We start from the raw sequence: 20992 nt of genomic DNA, 5'->3' as shown, positions 1-20992 counted from the left end.
GTTTGCAATTGAGTTTTAAGGGATATTTTTTAAAAACAAAAACCTTTTGGGGGTGTTCGATTGTTGTGCACGATAATTATATCATTTTACAACTGATGCAAAACAAACATTTTAACTACAAATATGCGGAAGGATAAAAATTGTAAGTATTAGTAATTTAGTATTAATGCCGATGTAGCAGCATTGGTGAATTTTATTTTTGGAAGAAGGGGGGGGGGTCCAAGAAAATTGAGTTATTCCCCTTATAAATAATATTTGCTGACCATGAAAAGAAGGATATTTTTTTTCTTGAAAATGAACCCCCCCCCCCCCCCCCATACCGCATCAAAACGGTTGGACCAAAAAAACAAGTTTACTGTTGCTTATATAATAAATAAAAACTTTTTCCACAGGATATAAACCTATAATATATGATTTTAGCTTTCCCAAACCAAGCAAACCGAATCTGGATACGTTATCAAACGACGCGCATTTATCTATTATATACTCTGAGACTAAACACTTACGCACCGGGCCCCTTGTTTTTGGAATAAAACTTCAATCTATTACGATGTGGATACACTGTTACTTTAGACACAAAAACATATACCCGTGTTAACAAATATTGATTTGTATAAACTGTTATCGATAAATTATAAATTATAAATAAACTGATTAATTAAAAAGCAAAACTGGAGTTACAATCTGCAACATTAATCTTGAATTATCTATAAAAAAATTGCGATCTTACTAAGTATTTTTATTATTTGTAGATTACTATCAAAATGACGGGACATGTGTTCCTACGGTTCTGTAATTTTCTAAAGAAGGAAGTGATTTTCCGTTTGTATCCGCATGTCGCTATTTTAGACTTTTTAGACAGGTCACCGCGAAAGCGAAAAAATGGCGGCTCAGGGTATGTGAAAGCATGGCAATATATTGTTATGTCTATATTTTGTCTACCAAACATGTTTCCCGTTGTATATTGAAACTTAAAATCTTTCTAACCATAATTTGCATGAGAAATGAAAGCGATTTGTTCACGTGAACAGTTGTTACAGCACGTCAACATACGCCATGTGGAACGACCCAATGGCAATGGGGACGTACCATCGAACATTGCATTTGTTTATTCCGAATTCGATGAAAGTGTTGTTTACATGAATGTGCTGTGATTTCTCAATTCTGACTTAGTCACTATGTTACCTCTACCCCTTTTCTGTCCTCATCTGTAAATAACGTCATTTTATTATGCATGCTGATAAGTTAATCCTCTTGTATAGACACAACTATCAGCTATGTTCACAACAACAATACTTATGTGTTATTTAATTGAACAATTTGTCAAAATAAGTAATAATTTACTTTTTAACTCAAGTCATAGTATGAATTCCTTTGAAGAAATCTGGCAATATTGCAGTGCCCAAGAAAATTGCAAACATTTGTTTTTAACATTTAACAGGTTGGGACCAATTGCCCAAATGGGATATTATAGCCCGTTTGCGGTACATAGAATTACCGAAATACCTGCGATTTACCATAATACCTGGTGAAAACACTGAATAACCCCTCAAAAACACCAAAAATGCCCATTATTATGCCAAAAAGAGTGAATGTCTAGTATTTTATATAGATAGTTATTGTATATAAAGTTAATTTTTTGAATAAATGTATATTATAATACTTGAACTTGTGTTATATACGTGTGCAAGAGAAAGAAGCAATTCTGATAGGAATTACGTCTTTAAAATAGTTGCTATTTTTATAGTTGCTTCCACTCTATATGGATTTTTGATGATAAACTGTTATTTTTAATTCTTAGTTATTTTATTCTTGGAATAAAATTTCACACAGGGTCTCTATTCGAGTGAAAAGCAATTGATGCAAGAGTTATCGTTCTTAACCCAATGTCTACATATGTTAAAAATCGCTATTTATGTCAAAATACTTACATTATCAAACTGAAAATTGGGGAAATACATTTAAACACTTAGATTTAAACTATCATGTTAAATATTTGTGCTCAAATGGGGCATTTCGGTGTTTTTGAAGGGCATTTCGGTAAATCCCGGGTATTTCGGTAATTCTAGTTACCCGCCCGTTTGGGAATCTTAAATGCATCCCTGATATCTGTATGTTGATTGAATAGATTTTAACTTGAATGATATCAAGCTCTTTCTAAAGATAAATATGCACTAAATTAAGAGATATGTATATGAACAAGGCTTTGATTAAAGAATTATTTAGAAAATACAATTTAATTAATGAGAGTTCCTCCTTATAATCCAGGGAAGAAGAAGATGAAAGGGAAGACGATAAATCTGACAGAGTTTCTGTCAGATGAAAAAGGGGGAAGCCCAGCCCCAACGTACTCATCTAATAAAATCGATTGGGCAGCAGAGATGGATTCTAATGATTTAGAAGGTTTGTATTAAACTAACTTATTAAAATTATTATTGATTTTGATAAAAGATACACTTGCTTAGGTCTTAACGTTGTTACTTTCTCCATTTAATAAGTTTTATGGTCAAAGCTTAAATGTGTTTGGAAAAACTAATAATCTGCTATTTGCCATATCTAAATGTTTAATTTCAAATGCTCTCTTTTATGCTTTTTGGTAATGCATTATTACCAAAAAGCATAAACGAGAGCATTTGAAATTAAATATAGAGACTTTAGAAAATCTATATGAAATATCATTAAACTAAAGTCTTCATATGCATGTTGGTCTTCAAAGCAGCACAGGATTTTCTTCAGCCAAAGTGCCAATACCAACTTGTAAGTTGTATGTATGGGCCCAAGGGTTAACATTAACATGAACATTATTTAAATGAGAAAAATGTTCAGTCGGCCTTTAGACAAGTGCTTTCCAAATCAATGTTCAACTGCATGTCTAGAAATATGAATATCTATTCATGTACTACATACAAAAGAAATGATATTATTGTTGAAAACATAGCTTCATTTCCTGAAAATGAAGTTAACCTGACATGTTGATGAATACATCATCCTTTTGTTGACTTATCATGAACGCTAGCCACCTTGAATATTGAAAAGAATTAATTTTTTAAATGAAATTATTTTGCAGACTTGGATTTAGACTTGCAGCGATCAATGATTGACAGATCCAAGTTACCCACTGCCCCCAAGGCTGCCCGAGGGCCCGACGTAGATCTCGGTCGAATTCCAAACCAACCGCCATACACAGCATTCATTGGAAATCTGCCCTATGAAGCTACAGAGGATCTCATAGAAAATTTTTTCAAAAATTTAAAGGTTCCTATCTTTTTCCAACTTTTGTTCTCAAAAAAAAAAAAAAACATATGAAGGATTATACATACCATGAAAAGCAATTAAATTAATATAACTGTGCTGTCAAAATCTTAACTTCCCAGCAGAAAAAAAAAAATGAAATTTTGTGATGAATCTGAATATGAACAATGAGTTTATATATTTTGATATCTTGATTGTAGGTGGTCAATGTTAGACTACCAACTGACCAAGGGAGGCTAAGAGGGTTTGGATATGTAGAGTTTGAGGACAGGCAATCACTGATTGATGCCCTGGGTTTAAATGATGAGGTAAAATCTGATGATGTGAATGTCAACTTAATTGTATTGTGTGTGCCAGTAAGCATTGAATTATGGAAAATATTGCCACTTTTTTTTAAATTAATCAAGATTATCATGATTGTAGAACATGGGAGGAAGGAAGATGCGTGTTGATCTAGCAGGACAGAATCAAAATGGTAAGACTTTGGAAAAGATAACGTTGAATATCTCAAAATCTTAGGAGATTTTGTAGACAAAAACAAAAATGTAGTTAGTTGTTTGAATCTTTGTTTTTTCTCTTAAAGAAAATCAGAAGAGCGGATTCGGAGATAGAAGAAACGAGGGGCCAGACAGAACTGACTCCGATTGGAGAAGAGGACCCCCTCCCGAATCAGGTACTTATATCATCCATTGTTAGTTGTTTAAATTTCTTCAACTATATGTTCTTGTTTTTGATCCAAGATGAAAAATGAGGAAAAAAATATTCTGTTAATTTTTCAGATTTTGATAGAAATGACAGGCGTGGTGGCGGAAGTGATAGATGGGGAGGAGGAAGAGGATTTGAGGATAGGGGTTCCAGGGGGTATGATAGGGACGACAGAGGTCCATCAAGGGGGTTTGACAGAGATGATAGGGGCCCATCAAGGGGCTTTGACAGAGATGATAGAGGCCCCTCAAGGGGTTTTGACAGAGATGACAGAGGCCCTTCAAGGGGTTTTGACAGAGATGAAAGAGGCCCATCAAGGGGTTTTGATAGAGATGATAGGGGACCTAGAGGCTATGATCGAGGAGACAGAGGATTTGACCGCGATAGAGGTGGCTTTGATAGAAGCGGTGGTCCACGAGATGACTGGAATTCTAGAAGAGATTTTGATGACCGAGGCCCATCTAGAGGTTTTGACAGAGATGGTGGGAGGGGATACAGAGACCGGGGCTTTGAGAGTGGAGGAGACAGAGGATATGATAGAAGGTCCAGGGATCGGTATGATGATAGAGGTACAGCATGTCTTGGTATTTTTGACAATGTTATGTTATCATCCAACATTTTAAGTTGAATAAAATTCTTTGTAATATACGAAATAATTAATGCTTTCAGATAGAGGCTATGGATCTGGTTTTAGAAGAGATGACAGAAGAGATGATGGCTATGACAGACCTAGGTGGCATTTATTTTATGTTAAACTACTTTTTTTTTGTTAAAGTCAATTTATGTACTTTAGGCGAGAGAAATTTAATTTTTAGTTTTACGGATTTTGTTGTAAGAAATTTGGGTCGGAGGAGGGAAAATAAAAAAAATAAAAAACTGGGGGCAAACTTTTATTAATCAAAATTACATATTATTTGCTTGAACTTATAATATTAAGTTTAATTTGTCCACTATCCATTGTGTACTTTGTGTTTGTTTCAAGATCATTGGTATTAACCTTACTAAACTTGTTCAGGATGACATATTTTCTTTGCTTTTCATAAAAACTTTTAAGCTAAACCATGCATGGCTGACCTCCATCTTAAATACTCCATGTTATAGAGACGCTTACACTTGATTTTAAAAGCTCCCTTTGTCAAACGTTTTGCAGATTTCAAATAAAATAAAGTAATTTTAAAACCAAGATCGGTCAAACTTGAAAATTCCGGCAAAATTTCCGAAGATACAAATTTTTTTTCATTATTTTTTTTTTTACAAAATCGGAAAAATTGGGTCGGCGGATCCGTAAAACTAAAAATTAAATTTCTCTCGCCTTATATATATTATTGAATCTTGATGTAATCAACAGGTCAGACAGACCAAGAAGTCCAGAGGGTGGTCGAGGTATGTAGACTTGCCCACTTCTTGTGAAACTTTGAGGATTAGTCCTCTTATTATTTTATTGATGACAAATTGACAGTAGAAATTATTTGGTTCTGTTTTAAAATCTTCTACGCAATATATGATATGCTAAAAAGGAAAAAGATGATGCTGGCATATAGATAGTACAATTTACATCCACATAATTGATGTTATTAGATGTACAGTAAGCATACACAGATCATCTTATCTTTAAAAATTTGATTCTGTAACAATACATAAAAAAAATTGTCATCCTGTATTTTGAAAAGATGCACCAGTTGAGCGACCAAGGTTAAACCTTCAACCAAGAACCAAACCTGTAGAAAATGAAGGTCCCAAAAATCCTGGCAGTGCCCCTGAAAAGAAAGCCTCCATCTTTGGAGCGGCCAAACCAGTAGATACGGCGGCAAGGGAGAGAGAGATAGAGGAAAGATTGGCAAAACAGAGATTGGAAGAGTCGAAGAGGGCAGAGGAGGAGAAGGAAAATAGAAATGTGTAAGAACCCTTTGTAGGGCTGGAAGTGCAGCTCTTGTTAGGCATTTAAAAAATCAGTTTCGGGGCTACAGTTCTGAGGCTATGACTCGTAGACAAAAGGGTTTTGGGGGGGGGGGGGGGGCTATGTTATTATTGTATTAATAATCTGATGTGAAAAGAGTAATTAATAAAGGTAATAGTACTTGTGTGTTTGACAAGTCCAAAATCGATATCAAGGTCAGGACTCAAAATGTCGATTTTGCACAACTTTGATGTGCCGGTAAAATGCCGTTCCATGCAGCTGAAATTATGGAATAATTATTTGAAAAAATGAGCCTGTTGTCAAAATTGAAATATGAATAAAATGTAAGATAATTGATTAAGTATTATTTTTATTTAAGTGGTGGTCGAAGTGGTAGACCTCGTCAAGATAGTGAGAATTCTCAAGATGGGAATAGACGAGACTCATTTGAAGGCAGCAGGCGAGAGCGAAGACTCAGCAGCAATAGCTCGAGTAAAGGAGGACGATCGGGTAAGTTGGAATAATTTAGAAGAAAAATGCTTCATGAAGAGGTTAATAGAAATGAAAAGTCAATATTGGGAGATAGTGTTACCCAGCTGCCCGACAGAATTCTTGAAGACATAGCTTGAACAAAAGTTTGATATTGTGAGAAATTGGATATATAAATTAAAGAAAATTTGAATTATATATTATGGTAATGTTATAGGTCCTTCCCATGGGCGACCCAGAAAAGACAGTGAAAAATCCAACCACTCCCAGGAAGTTTTCTCTGGTGGGGAGGAGGGTAAGGATGAGCCCAAGAGTCCACTCTCACCTGTGCACAGAGAGGATCCTGTCAAGCTTGTGCCAGCCCCACCACCTCCAGTCAATGCCTGGAACAAGAGGAAAGTAGAGACTGCCCAGAAACCAGGCAACCCAGGTGATGGAAAGTCACCACCACAGAGCAATTCCCAAGTCCCTGCCAAGAGTGAAACTAAGTCAAATCCTACATCTGCAGTATGTATAGCATTTTGGAGAGTTATTGAAAGTTTGACATGTTTTAACTGTGGCATGGGGACTATTGTTTGTCTGTTCACCTGTTTGTTTATTTGTTCACAATAAGACCTTAACAGACATAATACATGTAGTACATGTATTAGGTTGAATGAATCTGGAGATGGTCATAGGGCTAACTCTCTTTTAACATGTTTAACTACATTTAAACTTGACTTAAGTTAACATACACCAACATGGCATTTAAATGTCATTGATCCCTGACTATTGACTACTGTGATTTTAAAGGTATTTGTTGAACACAAATTTTCATTGATTTTGTTTAATCAATCCACAAAATTAAAAAAAAAAATGTGACTGCAAATTATATTGATGGACCATTGTCCATGAATATATGTATCTTACAAATATTTAAAAAAAAAACCAGTTTGGATAACCTGTAAACAGTGAAGTATAATGAAAAATTTGTTCAATATTTTATTGATGGAATTTACAATATGATTATTAATAATGCAGAGAAATTATCAATGAATTGGTCAACAGTCAGTTGTTTCTGATAAAATACAAACCCATATTGTAAATAAAGTGCTAGATGCATTTGACTATTGTACTGGCAATACAATATTCATAACGATAATTATTGTATACACCAGGAACCTCCAGCTACCAATGCTTGGGCAAAGGGTAAACCAGCAGACCTTAGGTCGTCTGAATCTGCTTGGAATAACTTGCCTCCCAAAGGTAAATCAGGTGAGGTGTATCTGTACACTCAGACTGGCTGTACAGCAAAACCTGTCCTACTTACTTAACCCAGGATGTCTGTGGAATCATTAATACTTCTAGAGGGACCAATATTTAATAATACCCTTACTCTTAACCTTGAACATTGGAATCACCGATCCACCCCCCACCCCCACACCCCACCCTCACCTATAACCAAATATGGACACTGGGTTTTAATATACATACTTGATTGATGATTTATTTTATGAAATCATCACTCCAGTAAACCTGTCACAATAAAGTAGTAAGTTTAACGATTTGTCACTCTTGAATATAAATGATTCCACAGGAATCCAATACACTCCCGGCACTCTTTGAGTTCCAAACATCTTAGTTTTCGGTAATGGTCATTCATTGACAACTTGTTCGTCCTGACTGCAGTACCCCTCCCAGTGCCAGCAGACAATGCAGGTTTCACTGAAATGTGCTGTGTGTTGAGCTGTTTGTGGATTTTTGTGTGATGTGTAAATTTAATCGTCTGATCTGTTGTTCTATTTTAAAATTGTCGTTTTCTGTTATAGAGGAAAGAGGGGGATTTCCCGGTGAAGGCAGGGGAGGATCGAGTCGAGGCGGGAGAGGGCGAGGGACACCAACTCGTGGACGAGGGGGAAAACAGAAGTATGTACTCAACTCCTTGTGATTAACTCGGAACCCTTAAAACTCTGTAGTATATGTTTCTGTGTTGTGTAGAAATAGTTTAAACAATTATAGAGGGTGTAAAATCTAGAAGAATTTTTTTGGATGAATGATAAAGATGTAAAGTTCAGGGTTTACGATGAGTGACTTTGTACATGTACCTGAAGTTCTGAACTTTACATAACCACCATAGCTTGTTATAAATTTGTATGAGTATATACTTCACAATGACATCTGTTTTACTTGAAATGTAATTGCATGTGTCTGTACCTAATTGTAATATTTGTGACTATTGATTTCATGTGCGCACTTTTATACATGTCTGTACTTGATAATTTTAGAGTTCCAAGGGAGAAACCAATCCCCAAATCTATAGATGAAATGCCCAAATTTGAGGAAAAGGAGAAAAAGGTAAACTTTACTTTTCAAAAGTTTTGTGGGCCAACTCAGAAATTTCTTTGTTTTGTAAACATTTTTTATTTTTAATTCAACAAGGAAGCAAACTTCTTTAGCTATTTAAGGTCTGAAACATGCTACTAATTATGAACATTTCATTACACAAGTGTAAAGAAATAACATTGTATTGAGAATTGGACAAGAATTATGGAGATGAGTTGAGTTAGCACGCTGTCATTTATACACTTACGCTTTACTGACTGCAGGTTTCTGATAATGTAGAGTCTACAGTATATTAAAGTAAATATAGACTCCATATACATTGGGTAAAGTTAAAAAATAAAAAAAATCATTAAGTATAAGGTAAATTTATGACTGCATGTTTAATTATTTTTCTTAATTTTTTCTAAGGTTTGGACTGACGCCAATAAATTTGCAGGCCTTATAAGTGATGAAGATGTTGAAAATGAAGATTAGGAGAGAGATGGTTATTCTCTCATGAGCCTTTTTAATGCAGAACTGGTGAATGATTCAGCAGTTTTATTTATTGATTTTAAATTTTGAAATGATTGACATTACATATTGTCCTGGGCAATTAATTTGAAATAAAGCAGAGGTTCACAATGTATTGACAAGTTTATTAATATTTGTAATAAAATTTATTACATATGTAACAACAGATCCAATGGACTGTTGTGTGAAAGTTGGAAGTTCTCTGTTACAGAATTGTGAAGGATCATTAAATACATGACTTGCATTTAATTCAATTCTTTAAAGCACCTAATGACAATCTCAATTCTCTACAGCTTATTAAAACTTTCTTAAATATGTGACAACCACTAGATTATTTTGTACAATTTGTGATTTTGAGGTTCATTTTGAATTCAGTGGTAAAATTGTTTTGCATTATATTTTTTCTGTTAAATGTATACACCATTTGCTTCCATTGTATATAATTTGCAAAGGTAATAGAGGAATAGCTGAATCAAATGTTTCATCTGAAGATTATTTAATGAGTGGACAATTTTCTGCTCAGAAAAATGATAAAATAAAGTGTGCAATATGTTTTGAACATTTTGTGCAGTTTTAGTGAATCATGTTTAGATAATGTGAATTATGGATTACAAAGATAATTCTAATTATTTAATTGGTACATTGTGTATTCATTAAGTAAAACAGTAACGAGCCTGTTGTTTGTAGTTTCATTAAAAAAAATTACATATCAATCTTGATCCAAGAAAAATACAATGTATCTGAGACATTGATTTAGACGATTCACTTTAATTATGTGCCAGTATACAAAGGGGTCCAGAATAGTAACTGAATTATTATACAGTTATACAGAGATGGTAAATCTCCTTGTAGAGAGCTCCATACAGTAACACTAATGTTAAGAGTTTGTTGTCTCCTTGATTTATGTATGAATAGAATTCTTGATAAACCAGCATTTATAGATATATTAAAAGACTATTTTATCACCAGGTAAATCTGTATCATTTATTTCCTCTTCTTATTTAATGTGTTTTTTATCATATGCTTGTGTGCTACTTTCCTCACTATTGAAATGGACATACTGTAGGATGGATATTCTGCCTGTCCATTATTGTAAATATAAATCGATGCATCTCCTGTTATTGCTGGGTATTACAAGTGATTGTATGAATGCGTGAGAAATAAATAAACATTTCTCATTCCTTTTGTGTTAATGTATTATTAATGGTCCTGATTTGTTGAGCAAGGTTAACACATGATATATAAATGTAATAATGGATATAATACTTTTACAGGAAGTCTTAGTTATGATGAAGTCCCGAGAACCACGGTAATTAGTCGTGTTTATTAGAAATAAATTGAAATTGGGTGTATTCAGTTTATACATTGAATTGACTCCTCGACAATATTTTATGTGTAATACTGTAAAGTGGGATTGGGATCAGGATTCACCCTCTCCCTACATATTTAATATTTAAAATCGTAGCTGCTACGTATAGCGGCTACGCTGTTGAACGGTAAGCTAACCTACCCACTACGAAGATATTCGAATCCTAAACATTTTATGCCAAACATGAAATTTATTTATTTAGTGATATGTTGTTCACCCTATAAGTTAACATGAATATTTCCCCCTTGAAATTAACAAATGATGTCAATGTTATTAGTCTATCCACCGATCTAGCGGTCCGTTCAACAGACCTAGATATCTACGACCTAGAGGCTAGGCTAGCTGCTACGATCTTGAACGCAGCCCAGGTATTGTGCAGTGTGTACATTTATTGACCCCGACTCTAGCTTTGTATACATAGGTTCTCGTTTGTCTATGTATGCAGGGAAATTATTAAATGAAAAGTTCCTGTTTCATTTAATTTTACAATGCTCATATCAAATGAACAGCTATATATGCAACTTATTTTGAATGCGATGGACTCTTCGTGCAGTTTATTTTAAAAATAAACAAAGTACAAATAATCTTTTCAAAACTTAATCAAATCTTAAAAAGAAGGCAATGATTGGTGGCCGGAAGAAGAAGGGTGCTTTTTATGGGAGGTCTGCAAATGGCTATTCACACATCACGGATCACACAGTAGTGTACATAACAGGTTCTTTGTTCTGTCCGTTCTGCTATTACATGTAATAATTCCTACCAATCATTTCAAATAACTATGCTTTTAAGTTATTATTATGAAATACTGTATCAATGAAACGTTTGCTGGGGGAAATGTTCGCGAGACTTACGATTACCGAAGTTTCTAATTTTTTTTTTTACCTTTGGAAAACTTAAAAAAAAAAAGCAAATGCATTAGACTGCGGAGAACTTTCTATACAGTGTTTTTAATTATTTTCAACTATAAGTAATAAATACATTGATATTGGTTATCTATATTCACATTGTTTATAAGAATGTTGAAGTCAATATATTAATGAAGTTATATAACACATTTGAAAAAAAAAAATTCATTATTTACTGAGTACTGACGTAAGAACAAAAAAAAGTGTAATAAAAACAATTTAATAATACCAACTCAAAGATGTTTATGATGCTTCACGGGGGAATTTACACCAGATTTATACTAGTGTTGTTTTGGTCTTTTTTTTTAAAGATATATAATTCTTTTTGTCCTAAACAATTATTTAGTTGAAGAATCGATGTATATGGGTCATTCTAAAAAAAGGTGGATTTTTTCAAGTACCACTTGTTTAAAAACAAAGTACTTACAACCAGATTGAATTTATCATAGTTTGTATCAGGCATATCATGATGTTTGTTTGCTAAAATATGCCAACAGTACATCAAATGAAAATCTATAAAAATATGATATTTACAACCACATGAAAAGAAAACAGTCTTTGGTGTAACACATAAGAAATATTCATAAATTTCATTAAATCTTATTGTTCATGCATTTGGTTTGGTGTTAAAGTTAAATTTTTTGAAGTTTTTCTTGAACTTAATCATAAAACAAGAATTTGATAATGTATTTTCCTTAATTTTTCATATTTGGTTTGTGAATGAGAAATATGCATCTATCTCATGACATTGTATTGCACACTGAAAACTTCTTCTCCATTTAATGCCTTATTTTTTTTGGGGAGACACTTGTAAGTGACATGAAAAATAATCTTAAGTGAAAAAACCTCAATATTTCTTGAAAAATCTTTGAAAATAAAAACAAAATAAGGGATGTTACACTAAGGACAATTATTGTTAGTCCAAATGTTATACCAAGGACAACCTTTATTTAAACACAAAAATATCAGATTTTAAAATAGAGACAACTGAATGTTTTCATAGATATAACTTATGAATGCATATATTTAACAGTAATCATTATCAATGTGCATAGTAGTGCCCCTAAAGTCAAATTATTTACACAATTTAGTTCCAGTATGTTTCACCAAGGACACTTATGCTACACCATGGACATTGCCTGTTATAAGAATCAAAGTTTTAATATTTCAATTTGTTTTGAAAGCTTGAATGTATTTTAAATGAATTCAAAATTACCAAATGCACTTTTCAGCGGATATATTATACATGTTACTGTTATTCTCTGCAAGTTCAGGCGTAAAATTTAAGTTTGTTATACAAAAGACACAACATGTTACACCATGGACACCATTTTATCTAGTTGATGAATAATTTTAGTATTTTATTATACTACATTGCATAATCTGTCATAAAATGTATTTATACAATACTTGTTTTATTAAATTTTCTATCAGAAATACATGCATGGGAATTGAAATACTCTTTTGTGTAACATTAAAAGTCCTTGGTAACACATTTTGTTTAAAGTCAAATAATATTTTTTAGGGAAAATTTGGCTTAAGCTGTAAGTCCAATATCAAATTCAATATTAATTATACTTGAATTGATAAATTTGATTTGATTTGACAATGCTGAATTTTTTTAAAATGAATATTTTAGGTCTTGTGTCCTTGGTGTTAATTGTATGTGTCTTTGGAGTAACAAAATATTGCATGATTGAGAAATAATCTAGATCTACAGCAAACAGATGCTTCAACATTATTTATAAGCATAAACTAACAAATGTGATACATTGTGATATATTTATTGAATAATTTCATCATATCTTTCCCAAAAAAATAAAGTATGTAAATTATAGTCTTTGGGATAACAGTGATAGTCTATGGTGTAACTTTTTGTTCTTGTTACACCAAGGACTGTTACACAAAGGACATATTTATGAATTAACTTGTCTCTGCTAAATAATTACTGCTCCCTCAGAGTAAAAGAGCATATTATCTGCTACAACAACACATAGCAATAGTTTGTGTCTAAATATTTCTTTTTCTTAAGTATTTCCTGTTAGCCCAAAGACAATATAAAAAGTTACACATTTATTTCTACTTACTTATCATTAAAAAAATTGAGTAAATTTCATCTTCAGCTATTTTGTCTTCTATCATTGTTTATAGCTATACGATGGGAATAAGGAGGCATCAATTATCTTTCAAATTACTAAGAATAGCAACTCTTACACACCAATATTTTGTTTCGTTACACCATGGACATAAAAACATGTACAGACAAACTTGATCTCGCTGAAAATTATTGTTCATATATTTTCTTCGTCTTTTTGCTTGAGAGAGGTATTTTACTTACCTTTTATCTCTTGACCCTATTATTTTAATAAAAAATGGTCTTACTACCTTACAAAACCTATTTAAAGTCGCAAACTCTGAGTGGGAACAGTCAAATAATGTGAAAAAATCAACTTATAAACTTTCTAAATTTTTAAGATTTTGTTAGAATTAACTGTTTATGTGCCAATATGTATGCTAATATATATCCAAAGGTAGCACAAAAGTGAAACTTGGCAAAAATCAAGGATTATACTTTCTAGTGCCCTTGAACAACCCAATACCACCTTTTTTGAGAATGACCCATATATATATATCTTGGAATTTTTAATGAATTTTTAAAACATTTTCTAGCTATGCATGTGTCTTTGTACAGAGCTGAAGGATGCATCATGTGAAGTCTAATAATGATGACGCGGTCTTTGGCCCTATTAAAACTAACTTTTCAAACAAAACAATTAGCCTCTTTGATCCCTTTTCTGCATTTTCAAATATTCACATGGCTACTCAACACAATATAGCTATTGATCCAAATCAAGCCCATTGTTAGCACTTTAAGGAATACGTACTTTTTTGTGTTTATTTTGTGGTTATACTAGAAGAAAAAGAAAAACAACCACGAAAAATCTCGTTTTATATTCATATTTGCATTTCTAAGGTAAAGAGTAAGGGTTTGTTATTATTATTATTTTTTTTATAATACTTAACATATATTTTGATTTTTTATCAGCGGTGAAAATTATAGTAAGTACTTTTGTCGGGGTTACGACCCCTCCTTCAAAAAAAAAAAGATACAGCAAATAGGTTCAAGAGTCTCTTCCCGAAATACACGTATACATCTTAAAAACATGATGAATGAATCCAGAAAAATTAATCATAGTATTTTGTTGATTGAGTTAATTTGAAAAACCGCTCTCCGGGAAAGTCCGAACGAAAGTTATAGGCAAGCGGCTCATTGAGTATGACGCAAAAGAGAATACGCGGGAAAACTTCGAAAGTTATTCTAAAAAAGAAAATGTTTTCTTTCAATACATCCGTTGTTCCCCTTTGGCCTCAAGGCGATTCAAACAACCAGTTTATTTATTATATCAGTGGAGGATATATTGTAATATATTTCTTGATATTCTTCATTTCTTACGTATCCAGGAGAAGAGAGGTAACGTAAACTTTGTTCTTAAAAAAACATTGGTAATGTTTACTGAAAACTATCAGACAGTGATCTTTTTAAAGCAATGATTTGTGTTGAAAGAAACAGTTTTAAATTAAATCTTAGACCCATATGCGAATGAATACTTAAATTAGATCATTTGATTTTAGCCAAGCGTTGTAGTCATTCCACCAAATGAAAGTTTCCAAGATGAGCATTTGCTTCACAAGTACCTTTTAAAAATCAAGACTTCAACAAGCAAAGGTTTGTATACAATAATTTTACAAATAGTATGCTTAAATTCTACTGCAAGCTTTCTGCGTTTGTGGTTGATTAAAATTGTAAAAAATATCTGTTTTGGGAGAAAATGATAAAATGTGAAAAGAAACATCATAATTTTTGGTACAGTCATGCATGCTAGTATGCTGTCTCCTCCATTCCAGTACTAGCCTACTTTTATTTTTGCAGTTTTATTTAATCATGCTTGATTTCTTGAAAACTATTAAATGTGAAATTTATACTTTAATTTAAGAAACACAAAGAAATTGGTTATCAATGTGCATCACCTACCAGTAACCTAGAGTCTAGAGCAATATTGCACTTAATTTAACCTTTTTGCACTTGCATTGCAAATGTTGTTTTTTGGTTGTTGTTTTTACATTTTTGGCTTGTATATTTTTTTTTAAGTATAATTTACTTCAAATGTTGTTTTAATTATGCTTTTTAATTTTTGGTTCCTGTTTTTTAGGTAGCAGCTGTCATTCCTTAGCAAGAATTTACATTCAGATGGTTGGGAGGAACAGCTCTAGTCCATATTTTCCAGTGGATGTGTTCTACTCGGGAAGGTTTCTCTTTCAAAGAGGTTGTACTGACATCTTCTTATTCAAAGTTGTAGGTAATCAAGAATTTTATTGACACTTTCTCTCTAATGTAAATCTAGACTGACCATTTTGTCATCCTTAAAATGTATAAACCTCTGGGTCTTTATTAATGTACACAAAAACTCTGATTTACAGCCAGAGTAGAAAACATGCAACCAATATTATACATATATGCTCTATTGTACGATTGTTTTGTAGATTACCTTGGTGAAATTGATGTTCTGAACTTTCTTATTGTCAAAAGCAAAGAAAGTTCATGGTAAGGCATTCAGGCAAAACACCTTTTGTCTTTTACCACATTTACTTAGATATCTTAATTCAAAAATTTAAATTGAATGCTGGTATCAATTAATGTAACATTTTCCTGGACTTTTGTCATCAAAATAAGTGTTGAAATACTTTACAGTATGCAAATATCTTCTACAAAGTCAGAGTCTACAATGACAGTATGTTGCAAAATTTTGTTAATTTATTAACCGATAGGAAGAAGCAAAAGGCTGATCCAGATATGAAGAAGCTAAAGACTGTATTTTCACTGGATGTTGGTTTAATTTATTTTAAGGAAACCTGTAGATGTGACTGCAATGCATGTTGCGAGTGGAAGGAGTTGGAAAGTCTGTCATAAAATTACAGACATAGATTCCCGTGTTGTAGAAGATGGCCAAAGTGAAGATCAGAAACAAAGGTTCATCAAATATTTTCTCTGACACAAAATTTGCTCTTTTAAGAGGTTATGATATGTATTAAACAAATGTTAAGTCAAATATCTTGTGTGATACCTGTTATTTTGATAGTATAATTACTTCGATTTGATATGCATAGAATTAAAATCATATTTATAAATTTACAAAAACATATCCATTACAGATCTACAGCTTACAAATGTTTTCTCCTCAATTCTCAGCTATATGAAAATCAATGAAAAATGTTTGCCATTTTCATCTTACATATCAAATAATATATCTACTCTCTCTGATTTCAGAGGTGCTATAGGACAATGTGTGCAATGGGTGCTGAAGTATCACACATGGCTATCCTCAATGAACACCCCTATTAGATATGGTGCCTACACCACCAGGATACATGTTTTGTTTCTGTTTTGGTGTCTGTCTGTTCAGGCTTTGTGTGTACTTGTGTTCTACTGTGTGTCACCTCATCAAGGTAGCAATCAACTGCCATATGCCATCTTTCAATCCTCTGTGGCGACATGTTTCCTCACGATACTGCTGGGGTGCATGAAGTTTCTTCTCCATGAAGTAAGATCGGGATCCAAGCAGTTTAGAAAACTTTCCAGATTTAAAAGTATTCTGCAAAAGGAAATAATAGGAAGCAAGGCGGTCTTGAACATAAACATCTCAAAGAAGTCTGAGCCATTATGTCTAAAAAGTGAGGTGTCTTTGAAAAGTGAAAATGTTGAGACAAATGAACCAGTAAATGAAGTCATTCAAGGAACTGACAGGTTCAGCTCAGTCATTTCTACAAGCAGGTCTTTCTTATCAATCCCTGGATTTGAAGACCAAAGTTTTTTATCGATTGACAGTAAATCCAGCAGCACAGTTTTCCATGATGTAAATGCTTCAAGTGATAAAGTAGTTACTGTTGCTTCATCAAAAACACATTCAAGTCAACAAGGAAATTTGCTGAGTAAAATCTCCATTGCCTGGAAATCAAACAGCAAATTGGATAAGAACATATCACAATCAGTTGAAGTTTTCAAGATAGCTTCACCAGAAATGGATTTCAGACATTTTGCACAGAATATGATAACATATGTAAGGAAAGCATTCCAAGATGGTGTAGCAAATATACTGAAAAAGAAATACAAGAAATCAGTGAATTTGATACAAAGATGCATAGAAATTCTTTATTCAAATATTGAGGATGGGATCTCCTGCCTTGATTTCAAGATGGAGTCTATGAAAAAGGGTATATTCTTAATTGTGATTAATATAAGATCAAACAGTATATTTTAGTAGTTAACCTCAGTTCTACTAATCCAATATGAATACTATATTTCAAATTGAACATAAAAAGTTGAAAGGTCTAAATAGTACATTAGCAGTTGTTAATTCCCCCAATTTTTTTTTCTTTTTACAGAACCAAAGGTTTCTCCTAACCAAGTTCAACAGAGGAGAGTCATTCTGAACATGATCAAGCATGTAGTGGACAGAACCACTGCTCATCCTTCTCTTACTGCAGGGGAAAGTCTGATGATTTGTCATGAACTTTTCTGTTATTTCAGTATGTATTTTTCCTGTGTTAATTCTAAAGGAGGAGGGGCGTTTGTAAGATGTCTGTTGATAGGATATGCAATTGTAAATCATGCACTGAACAGCAGGAAATTTTCTCTCATTTTATTTATTCCCTATTTAGCCTCATTAACAAAGCAAATTGAAAACGGGGCTACTTGAAGACTGTAGGGTATTTCTCGTTAACCATAACTATGTTTACCGTGTAGTTCTTGAAATGAAATTAAAATTTGGGTAAAATCTTTGATAGCAATGACAAGAAAAAATAACATGGGGCCAAAATAACCATGTTTACAAAAATGTTTATTGCAATATAAAAGTCATCTTTTTTTTTAAATCTTATCTAGGGATTTTGGACAATGTAGAACTGTATAAGGATATGATGAGCAAACTGCAGCATCCAGGTTTGATTGTTAAACTTTCCTTGAATAATGTCTCAATATTTTTATAAGCATTGCATGCTAAAATTACATTTGCAAATATTTTTGCAGCTAATTTTACTTTGTTTTACAGTTGAGCACATGGACCAACTTTTGGAGCATTTTGTTTTCAAAGTAATCCAGTCTTGCTGCGAGACAGTTTATCAGACACCAGTGCGTCTACATGGAACTCTCTGTCTGACTGAAGGAAACAACTCCTTGTCCAGTATTATCCAAAGTGTCATGGAAGGAGACATTGCAAGGGATCATGCTGTGTACAGCTTTAGTTGTGACATCATTGAAAATGCAGAGATGGAAGTCACTTTAGAGCATCAGTTTGCTGAGAACGTCTACCTAGAATTCACAATCAAGCAGGCCATATTGAATGAGCTTCGGAGTATCTGCCATAGTGGGGTCCTTCTTCACGATGATGAGACAAACTTGCAAGAAGTTAGGTCCAGTCTGTACAGGAAATGGCGAAGGGAAGGCCTACAGCCAAAACTAGACAACAGAGCACAGCTTGCTGAAGTTCTCCTCCTGCAGTATGTGAAGAATTTGAATGAGGCTGGATTGTTGAGGAGAAGTGACATTTTACAGAATACCAACGATTTTCATTACCTACAGCATATGCTGGGGAGGATTCTGGCCATAGAAGTACAGAAGAACCTAAAGTTTACTGCCATGTCATTTGTTTCAAAATATGAGAATCGGCAGGATTTTGAAAGTGACATAGAGGTTCAAGTATTATGAATAACTTGATCAAATGAATTATATACCCTCTCTCTAAAGGAGAGGGGTGTTCTGTTTTACCCTATGTGACTATCCATAACAAATTTCTGTCGCATTTTTCCGAACTATAATTTGCAGATGCTTGAAATTTTAACACACGTTATAAGCATGGGGTATCACTAATGAGCAATGGCTCACAAATATCTTGTTTAAATTTGATTTTTTCCCATGTAATTAAATATTTTTATTCATTTTGTAAATACATGTACCGACTTCTTTGACCTACCGTAGATGAACAGGGCAGCCATGTTAATGGGCAGAGTTTTATCAACCTTGACCAGCAGAGTGATATATGAAGAGATTTTGCATCAAAGAGCTCAAAACGTTGTTAACAACATTCTCCAGGAGTTGGAGCATGATGTAAAGTTACACAGGGCTATGCAGGTACCCATACTCTTTTGTTGAATTTGACATTCTTGTCCAAGTCATATTATTAATAAAAAAGAAATTTCTACAGTAGGAGTTTTTTGAAATTGTACAAACTAATACTTTATTGTATAATTTTTTTAGGAAATTAGTTGCAATGAAGTTGAAAGTGACGACTCATTAACAGATACAGAGATTCAAGACCTAAGGGAAGGTATGGGAGAAAAATATGTTTCTAGAATTTTTTTATTTTATGATCTTAAGCTTACCAGATACTGTGATTTCCTTATTTTTCGTGAGTACTTAATTCTGCAATTCAAAAGTTTTGCATCAAATAGGAGAATGTAAAATCGTGAACTTCAAATTTTTATCATAGTTTCATATAGAACTGTTTTAAAAATAAAAGTGGGAATTACAAAAAAAACCCACAAGTCTTGCTTCTCAAAATTTTACACGGAAATTAATTCCTTGTGTTTAAGTAGGAATTTACAGAAAATTGATATTTCATGTGATGGAGTAGGATTATCATTTTTCAAGATTTGGTTCCAATGAAGTGTTTCCTGAAGTATGTCATGGTGGAAAAAATGGAGAACCTACACAGGGGATTGCCCGCATCATTCATCAACAAACGCTGGAACTTCCACAAACAGTTCACCACGCAGGCCTATGAAACTCTGACTGAGGCAGCACTCATACTCGATGAAGATTCCGTCGACAAATCACTTAAACCAAAACTTCTGTATGAACTGGAATGGGACATGACTGGAGAGAACAGGAAGTGGTTGCCAGGGTCGTTAATGCGTTTGTTTGCAATGTTCCTGTTTACATCCACCGTGTTCAGTGTGGTGTACGTGGCGTTAACTGCTGCACAGCTGACAGTGGATCAGGTCACTGAGTGGTTCGCTTGTCTGCTGGTGTCGCTCGCTCTCTATGGATTGGTCTGGGAGGTCTTACTCTCTATCAGTGTAGGAAAAATTCAAGAACGTCTTAATTGATACATTAGCTTTCAAATTGAAGATTTGCATGCATGAGGATTTAAGTATTGGTTGTTAGATATGTATATAGGGAGCTTAGAAACATTGTACTTCAATTTTTTTAACAAATACAGTTTAAATAGATTTTGTACTGGTATTCCTATATAAGTACATGTTTCCTATGTATATAGATTTCTTTTAGTTTTGAATACACTGATTGTTCAATACAAAACTATTTTCAATTCAAATTTTTAGTTGAGTTAAGGTTTCTCACTCCTCTTATAATCAAGGATTTTATGAAAACTATGTCACATAATTAATTTGATATTTGGCCTTAGGCCAAAATAAAATTATTGTTTGGAATTGCCTCTCTTCTCATTGAAATACCTACCCCCACCCCTG

At 33.3% G+C, this 20992-nt stretch overlaps 2 protein-coding genes across 5 annotated transcripts; both read left to right on the top strand.

The window, feature by feature from the left end:
- The first annotated feature begins 758 nt into the window (after positions 1 to 758).
- On the top strand, positions 759 to 9290 carry LOC109617380 (eukaryotic translation initiation factor 4B). 3 transcript variants are annotated; one of them, XM_034473224.2, is made up of 16 exons: positions 759 to 895; positions 2269 to 2403; positions 3068 to 3255; positions 3453 to 3560; positions 3676 to 3727; positions 3836 to 3925; positions 4032 to 4526; positions 4627 to 4690; positions 5306 to 5340; positions 5628 to 5853; positions 6234 to 6364; positions 6561 to 6850; positions 7501 to 7588; positions 8152 to 8248; positions 8608 to 8677; positions 9074 to 9290. In XM_034473224.2, exons 1-16 carry the CDS (start codon positions 883 to 885, stop codon positions 9137 to 9139), a joined length of 2148 nt encoding a protein of 715 aa, XP_034329115.2. In that variant the 5' UTR covers positions 759 to 882; the 3' UTR covers positions 9140 to 9290. The 3 variants fall into 3 exon arrangements, with proteins under 3 accessions (XP_034329115.2, XP_034329113.2, XP_034329119.2); XM_034473222.2 differs by having other exon boundaries at positions 7501 to 7597; XM_034473228.2 differs by lacking the exon at positions 7501 to 7588.
- Positions 9291 to 14738: 5448 nt separating this feature from the next.
- Positions 14739 to 20689, top strand: LOC105318309 (uncharacterized). 2 transcript variants are annotated; one of them, XM_020063248.3, is made up of 12 exons: positions 14739 to 14921; positions 15083 to 15176; positions 15661 to 15807; positions 15992 to 16052; positions 16356 to 16478; positions 16776 to 17719; positions 17891 to 18034; positions 18390 to 18446; positions 18556 to 19202; positions 19482 to 19634; positions 19761 to 19830; positions 20154 to 20689. In XM_020063248.3, exons 1-12 carry the CDS (start codon positions 14781 to 14783, stop codon positions 20609 to 20611), a joined length of 3039 nt encoding a protein of 1012 aa, XP_019918807.3. In that variant the 5' UTR covers positions 14739 to 14780; the 3' UTR covers positions 20612 to 20689. The 2 variants fall into 2 exon arrangements, with proteins under 2 accessions (XP_019918807.3, XP_034329108.2); XM_034473217.2 differs by lacking the exons at positions 14739 to 14921; positions 15083 to 15176 and having other exon boundaries at positions 15711 to 15803; positions 20154 to 20687.
- Positions 20690 to 20992: the final 303 nt, after the last annotated feature.

This window comes from Magallana gigas, chromosome 5, assembly GCF_963853765.1.
Source record: "Magallana gigas chromosome 5, xbMagGiga1.1, whole genome shotgun sequence".
NCBI lineage: Eukaryota > Metazoa > Mollusca > Bivalvia > Ostreida > Ostreidae > Magallana > Magallana gigas.
This window is presented reverse-complemented; position numbering and strand designations above follow the sequence as displayed.